The sequence below is a fragment of the Thamnophis elegans genome, chromosome 4 (genome assembly GCF_009769535.1).
Source record: "Thamnophis elegans isolate rThaEle1 chromosome 4, rThaEle1.pri, whole genome shotgun sequence".
Lineage (NCBI taxonomy): Eukaryota > Metazoa > Chordata > Lepidosauria > Squamata > Colubridae > Thamnophis > Thamnophis elegans.
Genome location: NC_045544.1, coordinates 108,460,461 through 108,475,230, shown reverse-complemented (window position 1 = coordinate 108,475,230; position 14,770 = coordinate 108,460,461). Strand labels below are relative to the sequence as shown.

The following is a 14,770-nucleotide window of genomic DNA, read 5'->3' as shown; positions in this document are numbered from 1 at the left end:
TCGTTCGCCCTGTATGCCTTAGATATACAGGCTCTAAGCCAGCACCCTACGGTGGAAAAGGAGACCTTAGAGCCAAGGGAAGCTGGCTGAAAAGAAACTAATAAGGCCTTAGAATACCTGAACGCAGCAGAACATTTGATGTAGATACGTAATGCCCTGTGAATGTCTAGGGTATGCCATATTTCTTTAACCCATGAGTGGGATGGGGAGAAAAATTAGGTAGTATTAGTTCCTGAACTTTATGAAAGGGTGAGTTCACTTTGGACATAAATGCTGGATGTAGACAGAGAACGACCTTATCTGCATGAAAGATGCAGAGGTCGCTTCTAATTGACAGAGCTGCGATTTCAGACATTCATCTCACTGAAGCCATTGCGATCAAGAAACAGACCTTGAGCGTGAGATATTGTAGAGAGATGGTCTGCTATGGCTCAAACGGAGCCTTGGTCAGAAAGTCCAAAACTTGGGAAGGTCCCAGGTTGGGTACCTATGAATAGTTGGGAGGACAAATGTTGGTCGCTCCACAGAGGAATCATTGAATGTGTATCAGGTAAGAGATGGGCTTACCTGTCGGCAGAGTCAGGACTGTAGAGGGGGCCGCCACTTGACGCCTTAACGTGTTTGGCAAAGGACCTTTGGTGAGCCCCTGTTGGAGAAAGTCTAATACATTAGCCAAAGAGGCAGACAGAGGAATAATGTCAGAAGAGGAACACCACTTGGTAAATGCTGTCCAGATTGCATCGTATATTCGAGTCGTGGAAGGCCATCGCGAAGCCTATATGGTTTGAATGACACTTTCCGACAGTCCATCTGCTCTCAACGCCTTCCGCTCAATCTCCACATGGTTAGTTGTAACCAATGTGGGTCTGGATGATGGATCGAGCCTAGTGAGAAGGACAGCTTGTGCAGCGGAATAGGCCATGGGAATGTTACTGATATCGTCATTAAGTCCCTGAACCAGGGACGGCGGAGCCAATGTGGTGCCAGAAGGAGAATTTCCACCTCCTCGTCTAGCAGTTTCCGCACCACCCTCTGTGTTAGAGGCAGAGGAAGGAATGTGTATAGAAGACCCGCGGGCCACGGGCACCGTAGAGCGTCCACCCCCTCTGATCCCGGAGATGCCTACCAGGCATTTTCCCTTGTGGCAAAGAGGTCGAGTATCAGTCTCCCGTATCTGTGGGACAGTTCCCAGAAGAGATTGTGTGAAATGCTCCAATTGCCGTGATTGATCTGTGTGTGAATTAGCCAGTCGGCCTGAGCGTTGTCAACACCCAAGATATGCTCCGCCCTGAAGGAGAGAAGATGGGCTTCCGCCCAAAGCCCCAACAGCAGCTGTGCCTTTTTCAATGGCAGAGGATATGATGGCAGCAACATCTGGGGTTATCACAAGAGTTGGTTGAAACCCCAGGGAAGAAGATGCCTGATCTGCCTCAGGAGAGGGACCTGCACCATCAATTGATTCATCTCCGCTATGAGGAGAATCAAAAACCCCTGTACCATCCCCTATCTGAGAAGGGGAATCTGGATCAGGAACAGAAGCCTCCGAATCAGAAGAAAGACCCGCAGGAGAAGGGCTATCAGGAGAGACTGGGATTACCTGGAATGGATGAGGGCTCTCTCTGCCACCCTGCGCGCGCTTGCTGGAAGAAGCTTTGTGAGGGGAGATTGGAGTTGTCTCTTCTCCCCTTTTTTAGCTGCCTTAGGAGCCTTTGCAGGTTGCTCCTCAGCTGCCTCAGATACTATCCCCCTTTTTCTTGAAGGCTGGGCTGACAAAGGACCATCTAAAGGGCTGTTAGGTGGAGAGGCTTAAAGAGAGCCCACTGCCCCATCTCCAATATTGGAAGCCATTACAATGAAAGGGGAAAACAGCCACCCTCAAGATTTTGCTGACAAAGAAGCCCTGTTATCGACCGTTACTTCAAAATGGCGCCCGCTGCCTCTTTGCGCCAAAATAAACTGCCTCTCACTTTCAGTCAGGCTTAAAATGGCGTCCGCAGCTATCCCTGTGAGAGAAACAGCCAGCGATCCTTCTGTGGCTTTGCAGCCGCTGTGCTGGATTTTTGAGAAAGCCACAGGGTTTCCACCCTTGGCCTTGTCATCGGGGCACTTTCAAGCTGTCAGAAGCAAAGTAGAATCATCAGAGCCACTCTGCTTCCCAATAGGAGCCTCTGGCAACAGCAGCGAAGAAAAAAAGCGTCTGACGCTTTAAAATGGCTTTTGAAGCCGCACGGCAAGCTCCGTAGAGTGGGGCAAAGCCCCTTGTCCAATCGAAATACCCCCTCTGCCTGCAAGATCTTGAGGATGGCAGAGGGTGAAAGATTAAATTTTTTGGAATAGCCAATTAGTAATTAAACACAATTAAGTCAGAGAAGATCAACTACATGTCCAGTCCAAAAATGGCTGAGTCTAAAGCTGGGGAGCAGCAGCACGGAGGATGGTTTTATAAAATGTAGACTCAGCCCTATTGGTTACTGGACGGAGTTAATCCTATCTGACTGCGGTCTCCACCAATCATGGAGAATAGTTTGACTAAAGTATTAGTTGTTGATTGGAATCAGCAAGTAGCTAAACTCTGCACTGGAATTCTCCTATGTGGCCTCTCCTTGTTCATTGATCCTGGGCCATACCTTGGTTCTCTAAGGCAGTGGTCCCCAACCTTTTTATCGCTGCGGACCAGTCAGCCTTTGATAATTTTACCGTGGCCCGCTGAGCGCGCGCAGGGGTGGGGGGGCGTTGTTCTGCAGCGATCATGGCCCCCAGCCATTAATGTCTAAACTGCTGCAAGATATACTTAAATATTGATAAAATGTGAGGGGGTGTACTCACTTCTGTGATATCTATCCATCCATGTCTGTCTCTGTCTCTGTCTCTGTCTCTCTCTCTGTGTATGTATGTGTGTATGTGTATATATCCTCTATCTATCTATCATCTATTTATCTATTTATCCATCCATCCATCCATCCATCCCTCTCTATCTATCAATCACCTATCCACCATCTATCTATCTATTCTAGCTGGCTGGGCAATTTGGGGAGTTGAAGTCCAAAAGTGTTAAAGTTGCTGAGATTGAGAAATGAGGACGAAACAAAAGGGAAGAGAATGAAACAAGGTCGTAGAGAGAGATTGCAAAATGAAAGGGCAACTTCTCTTTTTATTTCCTTCCATCCCCACCACCCCCACCACCCCCACCGTGCCTCTCTGGCAATTGGCTGCCCAGGAGGTGGGGAGGGGAAGATGTTTCACAGACAGCTGCCACCCGCCCATCTCTCTCTCTCTCTCTCTCTCCGCCTCCCCATCTGACCTCGGCTGCTCCACGGCGGAGACCCCAGAAGGCAAGCAAAAAAAAAAAAAAAAAGGGCTCAGGAGTGGGGGAAGAAAACAAACCCCATCACGTTCCTATCTGTGAAAGCTCCCGGCTCCCTTCCTGGGCAGCCAATTGCCAGAGAGGCAGTGTGTGTATGTGTGTGTGTGGGGGTGTTGGCAGCCCGCAGCGCGCCTAGTCCGCTGTGGAACGCGCTGCCACCCGCCCAGCGCTCTCTCTCTCTCTCCCCCCCCCTCCAATCTCCCGCTTCTGCTTCGACCGGCCAGCAACTTGTCCCCGCTTGCCCGGGGACTGGCCTCTGATTGGCTGGCGGGGAGAAAGCCTTGCCAGGGAAGGAGGCGAGGACTCCGCGGTGACGTCATGGGGACGGCGCCCCCAGGTAGCGGCGAACCAAACGCGCTCCGTCTCCACGGGCTACCAAGGCGGCCGGGCGGCCGGCCGGGGTGGGAGTGGGGTTTGGACCGGAGAGGCGGCTCTCGGGTTCAAGTCCCGGGGTTGATCTCAGGCTGCGTGTGTGGGTGAAGAGGCAGCAGGGATCATGGCCCCCGGCCGCTGCAGCGATCATGGCCCCCGGCCGCTGCGCGGCCCGGTGCCAGGTACTCCACGGCCCGGCACCGGTCCGCGGACCGGGGGTTGGGGACCACTGCTCTAAGGAACTCTAGGAGATGAAGCACCAGAAGAGATGCCATTGAAGGAAGACAAAGTCTAAATTGAGCCACAGTGGCGCAGTGGTTAGAATGCAGCACTGCAGGCTATTTCTGCTGCCTGCTGGCTGCCTGCAATTTGCCAGTTCAAATCTCACCAGGCTCAAGGTTGACTCAGCCTTTAATCCTTCTGAGGTCAGTAAAATGAGGGCCCAGATTGTTTGGGGCACTATGCCGACTCTGTAAACTGCTTAGAGAGGGCTGTAAAGCACTGAGAAGCAGTGTATAAGGGCTATTGCTAAATGAGCATGAGTAAAACCACATATTTCGGTTTAGAGCATCTTAATAAGAATAATGAAAAATGTCATCACAGCTGGCCAGTGGCCCTGTTAAAGGTGACTTGTTGCCTGCTGGGGAGGGAGACCTACAGGAACACCTTGCTATCTGGTAGATAAATTCATTCAGATTTGGATTCTAAATGGACAGGTTCTTAGTACGTTTCTGGGGCAGACTGTTATAGGGTTATTTGGAGTGTGTTTATAAATCCTCCACTGGACTGTGAGTTCATTTCCCTAGTTGTTTGTTTATTAATGTAAGCTGCCCATAGTCACTTATAGGTGAGATGGATGGCAAACAAGTCTAATAAACAAATAAGTAAAATAAATAAATAGTTCCAGGTCCCTTTTGGTTGGTCAAATCCACTCTTGTGCATATTTTAAAGCAGCTTTTTTAAATTATAGCAAATGATCATGTTTCAGTAAAGCTGCAAAAATATAAATGAAAGTATATTGTTGATAATAGGAAATGATTTTTCATATCTGGAAATTGTTGAATGGACAATCCAATTTCATTTTAATAAGTTAAGCATAAACTAAAATATCTATACCAAATAGTGGAAACTTCAAAAACTGTCACCTATTCAGCATTTCCCTTTTCCTTTTAGCTGTAACTTCAGGAATATCTAGTGAACCAGAGATTAAGGCAGAGTTAATATGAGTCAAATTATATTCAACAGAGTGTATTAAGACATGAGTGTATATAGCTGCAAGTATATATATTCAAGTTCAGATTATAGTTGATCCTCTCTTACAGACTTTGTTTATCTAATCTTTTTTATTTTTTAAAAGAGCAATGATGGATTCAGTTGGAAAGATCTTTTAAGAATAAAAAGTGCCCATAAACTTTTGTATGCCCTTGAAATAATCGAAGCGCTTGGAAAACCTAATAGAAGAATAAGACGAGAATCCACGGTAATATAATTTTATTTTTCAAAGTTTTGTTTCACATAAATTTGTAAAGTTACTTTTATAACATATCTTTCATGATCGTTTTGTTTTTCTCATTGATTTTAGGGAAGTTACAGTGATCTTTACCCAGATTCCGATGATTCAAGTGAAGATCAAATAGAAAATAGTAAAAACAGTTGGAGTTGCAAGGTTTGAAATTATTAAATAAAAATGCTATTCTCGTGGTATGTGTCTTTGTGAAATGTGGCTGTACTTTTACTTTTTGATTTTAATTAGAAAATGAGGTGTTGACAATCACAGGTTGCATTTTTGAATAAATGATTTCTTAAAACAGAAAGGTTTGTATTCTTTATACAATAATGAATTGCTTATTTTTAATTTAAATTTTAATAAATGTATAATGGCTATAGACCAGCATAAGGAGCATGGGCTACAATCGATTAAAAACAGAAAATACATCAACGTTTTAAAAAATATGGAAAACTGGAATATATAAAAATTATCAAAACAAAGTAAATTTTTAAAAAATGCTTTAAAAATCTTAAATGATGAATAGGAGTATAAAATGGTCATAGGGAAGTATTTATGGAAGACTATATCAAATTACAAGGATGGCAACTATAGGAATCTTCTACGGAATGTATTTGACTTTCAAGGACAGCTGGGAGATGGGCATGACATCATGCCAGACTAAAGGCCTCTGATATTTAGGTAGTTTAAGCTTAGTTAAGTTTGCCATAGGAAAGGTAGAGTATCTCTTGGACTCACTAGCAGTAAAGGTTGGTGTCCTAGCTAGTTCTGTTTGGTGCTCCGTGTCTGCTACTTGCTGTTTAATGTGTGTTTTGGTCTGATAATATGCTATGCTGAATAGAAGACCTGAAGAGAAATCCAAACATGAGATTTTAGTTGCCACTGCCTGTTTCCAAATGGATTGACAATCATTGCTCACAATTAATGGTAGAGGGGCGGGGGGGGGGAAGGATAGTCTAAGCCAATAGTTGAATAAAAGTCCATGTTGTGGAGTTAGCCCACCATACAGTTGATATAGAATAAGAATGGAGCTTATATGCAGCTTTGCTTGATCTCTTTCTCAGTTTCACTGTCACTGATGAGATGGCCTTGGAGTTACATCTTATGTTGAGTGTGATTCCTTCAGGTACCATATATATTAAATGAAGCAGACTTTGGTAAATTGAGACTGTTGAGTTTTTCCCACAAATTAGCTCAGGATATGGAATCAAATGTTGCTTTGAAATATATAGCATAAAGAGAGGTTGTGTTGTGTTGCGGAAATAATATTTTTCAATGAGATGATGAACTACTAGGCACTGATCTTTTCCATCTCTTCCTGGCATTTCTATTGTAGGTATCTTTGCTGATTGTCTTGAGGGAGGCTCATTGGTCTTTAATTAGCAGGATCATTTTTTTGGGGGGGGGATATAGGGACAATGATTACAGGCCCCCAATCCTTGGGGACTTTGCTGTAGGTGTTGATGAAGATAAATAGTAAGGCCAGAGTACAGGCCAAGAATTATTTAATTATCAGTGAGTGGTTTTTGTACAATAACACATATTTAGTTGCTTACTTATTTTTGCTCACCCTTCTATAATTTGATTACAGTTTGTGGCTTCTGGAGGACTTCAGCAGCTCTTGGAGATATTTAATTCTGGAATTTTAGAACCTAAGGAACAGGAATCATGGACAGTTGTAAGTAACGTTGTAAATGGCTCATCTTAACGAGTTATAAATTTTCTCTAATGAATCTGTAGGTTTGTTTTAAAGTATTCTGCTATTATCAAAAATTAAATGAAGTTAAAGCTGCTTAATTATTCTTATTTTTAGTGGTTATTAGATTGTCTGGCTTGCTTGCTGAAGTTGATATGCCAGTTTGCTGTGGATCCTTCAGATTTGGATTTAGCTTATCATGATGTTTTTGCCTGGTCTGGAGTAGCAGAGAATCACAGGAAAAGGACTTGGCCAGGAAAATCACGGAAAACTGCAGGAGATCATACAAAAGGCCTTCACATACCCCGTTTAACAGAGGTGAAAAACTTCTCTTTAAAAGCAATAAAAACAAAGACTTTAGGGAAAGTCTTATCTGCAAGTTGGTAGGTATGACATTATAAATATAGGTTTACATAGATGTTTAATTGGAAAACCCATTTTCAGAGGAAAAAATGTTAGTAAGTACAATGAATGGTTAATTGGAATAATGCAGTCTTACTAAGTTAACATATATCTCAAAAAAATTACATATCTGATGACTGAAAATTATGGGAATTGAAGTCCTACATATCTGAAAAGCATTAAAATGGGTTAAGGTTAGTAATATATACTACTGTTTATTTTCTGGACACATATGTACACAATAAATTAACAAAAAATTGGGTCTGAGAACAGCATATTTTGTATATAAACTGCTTTGACTGCAATACATTCAGCTTCATCCAGTGACATTTAATTTTAGCATATATAGTAAGTATATATAGTAATAATTCATTAACAATATTGATTCTGGATATTCTTAATGACAGTTTGCTAAACTGAAATGGCAAATAAAAATCCAAAAGCATAGAGCCTTAAGGAAGCATTTTTGTTAAATAATATTTTGAATATATTTAGATAGGTCGGTGATTTCCAAGACATTTAGAAGATAAACTTCTACATCCAAAGTGTGAACTTTTTATTTAATTTAATTATAAATTCCTAGTTGTGATTTTTTTATATGTACTCATATTAGTGCTGAAAAAGCTTTAGGCCATTCATTTCAAATTCCTTATGCAAAGTAGAATATGAATATATGGTAAAATGATATTAAACAGATTCATACACAGCACATAGTACTATATTGAATTAAATTTACAGTTGGGCAAATAAGTTTACATTCCCCTTGCAGAATTATAGACCATTTTGTAAGTAAATGTGAGTGATTGCACTTTTTTTAAAAAAAAATATGAGGTTGATTCAAATTAAAATATTAGGCATCACAGAATAGCACAGTCATTAAACCATAGCAATAATTATAAAATGGTCCTGTTTGTAAGTTTCCATATCCTTAGTGTTTAATACTGTGTATTTAATACTTAAGAGCACAACTGTAGTACAGTCCTAAATGAAATTAAAGTCCTTAACAGATTATATGAAATGAAAATCAAGCAGAAGCTTTTTAAATATTCCAGAGATACTCCAGGAAATCAGGAATTAATTCTACCGCTTTAGTTGTTCTCTTAAAGATGACAATTCCACAAATATCATAATTGAAATAGCAGCAGTGGAAATAGCTTCCAACTGCAAATCCTATTAAATAACTGAAGCAAAAACTTGGCAAGTCCTGGATATGTTCTCAGCTACACAGAAGGAAAAAAAGATACCAGTCTACTACTTGTTTGAAATGATCATATTAGTACATAAATGGTGAAACTCTGATAAATGGGAGAAAAGATTCTAGCTGGCATATTTTATCAAACTTTGTGTGTGTTTCAATATATGCTGTCTTGCTGATCATTAAAATGCTGGATTTATAAACAACACAGTTACTTTTTATTCATTATTATACACACACATACGTACATACACATATAAATGTAACACATAGTTTTAAGGCAGCAGTTGCATTAACTGTTCTTTTTTGACTTCAATTTTTTTAAAGGTATTTCTTGTACTTGTCCAGGGAACCAGTTTGATTCAGCGACTTATGTGTGTTGCTTATACATATGACAACTTGGCGCCTAGGTACAATAACCTTTTTTTAATATCTTTGGTAAGATTTATAGTATATATATATATATATACACACACACATATATATATTTGCATTAAGCAGCATATTAAATAATTGGTTTTAGTCTGAAATGTGTAATTAAAAGTATGCATAAGTAAAGTTGTTATTCTTTCTTGTTAGTGGTGTTTTGATCTTATTAAAAGTGTTCAGAGTATCTCTGATAAGATCAAAACCATATGTTTTGAATTCAATATATTTTAAATAGGGATTTTCCTATAAATCGCTTTAATATTTAGTGAAAGCAGGCTTCTGCCTGGTTTTAAGGCAAGAGAAATTGCATAATTGTAGCTCAGGCCATTGCAATATTTTAATATTCAAGTCTGGCTAAACAGACTCTCTTGTGACCTAAGAAACGTAAGTGATTGAGAATTTATTAGGTAGCCCCAAGTGGTCTACTTAATCAACTAGGAGTCAAAGACTTTAGCTGATCTCCCCTATCTCTCATTATCACTCAGGCTTATTGCAGCAGGTTCTCAGTTCTGCAGTTAAGTAAAACCTATTTTTTCAGGCTAAAGAAGGTAACAAATCAGTAATTGTTAATGCTAGTCAAGAATGTACTTGATATAGCTATTTAAGTTCATACATTGTGAATAAAACAGGGTGAATTAATTAGTTATCTACCTGGACCAGGTAGCCATGTCTAGTGCTATATCTCTGTTACCATCTAATTACCCTCTTTGCTCCAAGAGGAAATAAATACTATATAGCACTCTAGTAAAACATTTTAAAAGATTAGTACAAAATTCCATAGGATATTAAATCAGATTTTTCAATTTGATAATCTAGTGAGAACGGATAACTTTATTCATCTGTTTTTATTATTTGAAGTAACATTTTGTAAATTATGTACAATTATTTATTTTACTTATTTTATTCCTCTACAGGGTGTTGAAAGCTCAAGCTGATCATAGGTCAAGACATGAAGGTCAGTACATTGCTTAAGACATAAAAAATTCTTAAATTATATGGAGTTTTCAATACATCTTTCTTGAGCTGAAATCCAGATATGTTAAATATTAATATAAGAGTAAATAGTTATGTGAAAAAGAAAGTATACCCTCTTTTATTCTATGGTTTTATATATTGGGACATAGTACAAATTATCTGGCCCTTAGCAGTTCTTAAAAGTAGGTACAACCTCAGATGAACAACAGCAACAACATGACATATTACACCATATCATCATTTATTTTGCAAAAAGAAAGCGAAAATGGAGAAGCCATGTATGAAAAACTAAGTACATCTTTATTGCTTCTATAGGAATGAAGAAGCTAAGTAGCAGCCAGATGCTGCTAATCAAATGCCCTCGATCAATTGACTACCTCTATAAAAGGCAAAGTTTTATAGTGTTTAGCACACATTCAGGTGTGTGTTATCACAATGCCAAAAAGTAAAGACTTCAGCAGTGATCTTAAGAGAAGCAATTGCTGCTGCCCATCAGTCTGGGAAGGGTTGTAAGGCCATTTCCAAACAATTTAAAGTCCATCATTCTATAGTGAGGAAAGTTATTCCCAAGTGGAAAGCATTTGAGAGAGTTGCCAATCTTCCCAGGAGTGGATGTCCCAACAAATTCACCTCAAGGTTACACTGCAATGGTCAGAGAAATTGCAAAAAAAATCAAAACTTATGTCTACAGGCTTCAGCATGTTAAATGTTCATGATAGTACAAGTAGAAAAAGACTGAACAAGTATGGTTTGTTTGGAAGGGTGCCAGAAGAAGGCCTCTTCTCCCCCAAAAGAACATGGCAGCATGGCTTCAGTTTATAAAATTGTATCTGAACAAATCACAAGTCTTCTGGAATACAATCCTTTGGATAGACACGACTGAAGTGGAGATGTTTGGCTTTAATGCATAGTGCCATGTTTGGCGGAAACTAAACACAGCTTATCGGCACAAAGATATACCAACTGTCAAACATGGTGATTGGGGGGTAATGAATTGGGCTTGTTTTGTAGACACAGAACCTGGGTGCTTTGCATTCATTGAGTTGACCATGAACTCCTCTGTACACTAAAGTATTCTAGAGTCAAATGTGTGGCTACCTGTCTTAACAGCTAAAGCTTGGTCGACATTGGGTCAATAATCCCAAGCACACAAGCAAATCTACCACAGAATGGCTGAAAAAGAAAAGAATCAAGAAGTGCAATGACACCCAATCAAAATCTAGACCTCAGCCTGATTGAAATTCTGTGGTGGGACCTCAAAAGAGAGCTGTGCATAAATAAATTCCCAATGGATTCAAGCAATGTTGGAAAGAAAATTGTGCCAAAATTCCTCCACAACATATTGAGAGAATAATAAAAGCCTACAGAAAATGATTTACCACACGTTATTTCTGCTAAAGGTAGTTCTACAAGCTATTGAATCTTAAGGTGTACTTTTAGTTTTTCACACATGGCTTCTCCATTTTGGTTTTCTTTTTGTAAAATAAATGATGACATGATATATTATGCCATGTGTTGTTCTTCATCTGAAGTTGTATTTACCTATTTTTAAGAAGTGATGATTTTTACTATGTCCTGATACGTAAAACCATAGAATTCAAAGAGGATGACTGTATTTGTATACAGGGTTGAATAGTAGGGTCCTTAGTGCACTCTGACTTGTTTCTCAGAGTTGTTTTATTATTGAACTAGGTAACATCAGTGCTAGAAGGGAATGGGGTTGGCTCTCTGTTTATATATGTGCATAACTCCCTTTTAGCAATGATCATGTTATCTAACTGGGTAAGAAAATGACTACAAGAAAACAACTAAGTTGAGAGCACCAAGGACCCCGTATGTTAGATATTCCTCATCCTCAGCTGGTAGAAAAAACTGCATTATTAAGTTGTAGTCCAAACATCTAAAAAGGCCCATATTGAAGGTAGCTAACAGCTAATTATGTCTTATGGCATGTTAATATGCTTCAAATTGGCTTTAGCTTATAAACTTAAAGCTTATTTACTGGAAATTTCATTGAACAAACTCCTCTGTCCATTATTTTAACTGCAGATGGACTTATATTATAAGTTATAGAATATGTTTCAGAATTGTTTTAAATTTATTTCTGTCTTAGCATTTCTGAAGACAATTCTGTTATTTTCTAAACTTAATATTAATTCAGCAAGGATGTAATAGATAGATCTTTATATATCATTAAAAAACATCATGATGAGGATTATAACCACTTGATTTAGAGTGGTATTTATACAAGTGACTTTACATTTTGCCTTTTTCTGTAATAGATTTCTTTCAACTTTTGTTTCTTTGTTTGAGAAGCATGATAGCCTCTATAGTATTTTCATATATTATTAATTAATACAGTAATATGTAGCAAAGCAATTGCTTCTTCTTTTGTAGGTTATATTTCATGGTAATAATTGTTTACCTGATAGGTCATATGACCTTGACATTTTAACTATGAACTTTAAATATCTTTAGAGGGGAAAAGTCATTCAGGCTAGATAGAGACACCTTTTCTAATTTTGTGAAGGCTGGCATTGTAAAACCGAACTAATTAAAAATACTTTTTTTCTCATCAGCTTAATATGCCAATTAAGTGTACATGTATTTGAGGGACTTATTTTCAGATTCCTAATATAAATGCAGACAGCAAAGTCAAGATAATGCCATTAAGCTTAGTTTTATCTTAAATGCATTTTAGTTAAGTTTTAATGAGAAAAAATCTTGATTTATTCCCCTTTTATATAATGTACACATAACTAGTAAATAATAGCATTTTTTCTTGTTATTAATCAATTGATATCTCATGTAGAATCAAGCTCTTGAGATTTGGCCAACTGTGGGGAAAAAACAACAACCAACAATTGATTTTCTCCCAGTTTTCATGTTTAGCAACTGAAAAACATCTACACTTAAAAAAATCCAATGTAGGAATATTTAGGATAGACATGTAAGCAATAATTTAGGTCAAACAGTAGTATAGTAATTAAGTTACTGTCAGATTTTTGACTCGGTGATAGTTAATTCCAGCAAGCATCCTCAGTGGCAATAGTCTTTGAGAATTTTCCCCAAACCTCTGGTGGAGTACTACATTATTTCTCCCTAATGCAGATTCTGGCCTGTGAAAGTACAACAGTTTTTCCACCCCAATAGCTTCTGGCAGGCACTTGGAGAATTTTCCAACACATGTTAGATGAATCCATTGAGAGCCTGGTTCACTGTTGGCATTCTAAAATTATTCAGGCCTTTGATGAAATTATCTCTAAGGTAGTCTCCCTCTTTTGGCCAATCTCAGATGACTACAATGCCAGTGGAGTTCAAATCTACATTCAAACTTATTCCATAGTGATAAGAGAGGTGAAAGACTTCTTTGATTGCATTAACAAGTTGACATTAATCATTTGCTTTTTAGAAAGGCCTCAAGGTTGCTGTCAAAAATCCACATATTCCACTAACAAAATTTCCCAGATTCATTCAAATCTTGTTGTCATGTGGACAGAGTACAGGGGCATGGTCTTGTTTGGTTACTGGGATTTCTTTTGATCCATGGCTTCAAATAAAGTGAATCAGGTGGTATCTGTTCTCTTCCTCCTGTAGCTGAATCCTTGCCCCTCTTGGTTGTTTCAGGTTGTTAGGTGGGAGGTAATTTTCTGGACCAGGAAGACTGTTAATACTTTGTTGTGAGAGGAGATATTACTGGCAGCTTTGAAATAAGGGGAGGGTGTGTTACCTGGCTCTTTCTATATTAAGAGTATTGAATAATTATCACCTAGTCTCCAGCCTTCTTTTTTGGGAAAGACCATTGAGACAGTAGTTGGGAATAAACTACAAAGCATCTTAAAGGAAATGATCTCTACCCAGAGTTCCCATTGTTGCAGTGCTCTCAGTCTCTTCGTCAAAATTCAGCTGGCAGCTTTTCCTGTAAGCTGCTTGGAGAGTCCAAACATGGGTTAAATTCTGTCTGATTGCCTTGGGCTGAATTGAGAGATCTTTAGCCATGCCTCCACCTCCGGCTCCTCAGATTTTTCAATTTAGTTCTGGCCCAATGGACATGTTTTCAGTGGTTCCAGCATATCAACAGAAATTTAACCTTTACTTGGATTTTCCAACCAGAGGATTTTTCCATCCTCACTCCCAGCGACCACCTATCCCTAGCACGTCATTCCAAGGTCCGCAGCTTCCTGAAGGGAACTTCCAACTTGCGGCCCCCGGTCGTTCATTGATATCCGACCTGGGAGTTGAATGTTGTGCTTCGGGCTCTAGTCGAGGCTCCTTTTGAGCCAATTCATACCTGTGATCTGAAGCACCTAACCTTCAAGAAAATAAGGTCTGTTTAAAGTTGCTTTTGATTCCCTGGCTTCTGCTTGTTGCTGGCTCTTGTTCCTGGCTTCTCCGGGCGCACACGGCTTCTCCGACTCACTGGGCGATGCGAGCTAGCTTGGGAGCCGCCGCATTCGCTTTTTGTATTGGCGCAGCGGTCAGTGGCGAGGGGGCCCAGCTGCTTGCACTCATTTCAGTGTTTTGGCGTGACGGTCAGAGGTGCGAGGACCCAGCCGTTGCGCCATTGCCCTTTACTAAATGAAGCGTTTGGCGCGATGGTCAGTGGTGCGAGGACCCAACTGTTCATGCCATCGTGTCTACAGTTTGAATTTCGTGCCGCTTTTTGCCAGTAGTAGTCATCGTGGTGGCCATTTTAAGTGAGGGAAAACTTCCAGTGGCCATTTTGTTTGCAATTTTGTCACGTTTTTCCCCCCCTGTACTTTGGAGTGAGTCTTGGAGAGTGGTGGCAGCATGACTTCTCTGTCTGGCAATCTGGGGGCCTGTCGTCCA

General features: G+C 39.7%; 1 protein-coding gene across 1 annotated transcript in view; it reads left to right on the top strand.

Moving 5' to 3' along the window:
- USP34 (ubiquitin specific peptidase 34) overlaps nucleotides 1–14,770 on the top strand; it is a 148,354-nt gene that overhangs the window by 75,206 nt on the left and 58,378 nt on the right. Inside the window, exons 31-36 of the mRNA XM_032216880.1 lie at nucleotides 5,094–5,216; nucleotides 5,319–5,402; nucleotides 6,835–6,921; nucleotides 7,057–7,257; nucleotides 8,864–8,946; nucleotides 9,880–9,920. Of these exons, the coding sequence (XP_032072771.1) occupies nucleotides 5,094–5,216; nucleotides 5,319–5,402; nucleotides 6,835–6,921; nucleotides 7,057–7,257; nucleotides 8,864–8,946; nucleotides 9,880–9,920 (619 nt within the window). The remainder of the gene's footprint in view (nucleotides 1–5,093; nucleotides 5,217–5,318; nucleotides 5,403–6,834; nucleotides 6,922–7,056; nucleotides 7,258–8,863; nucleotides 8,947–9,879; nucleotides 9,921–14,770) is intronic.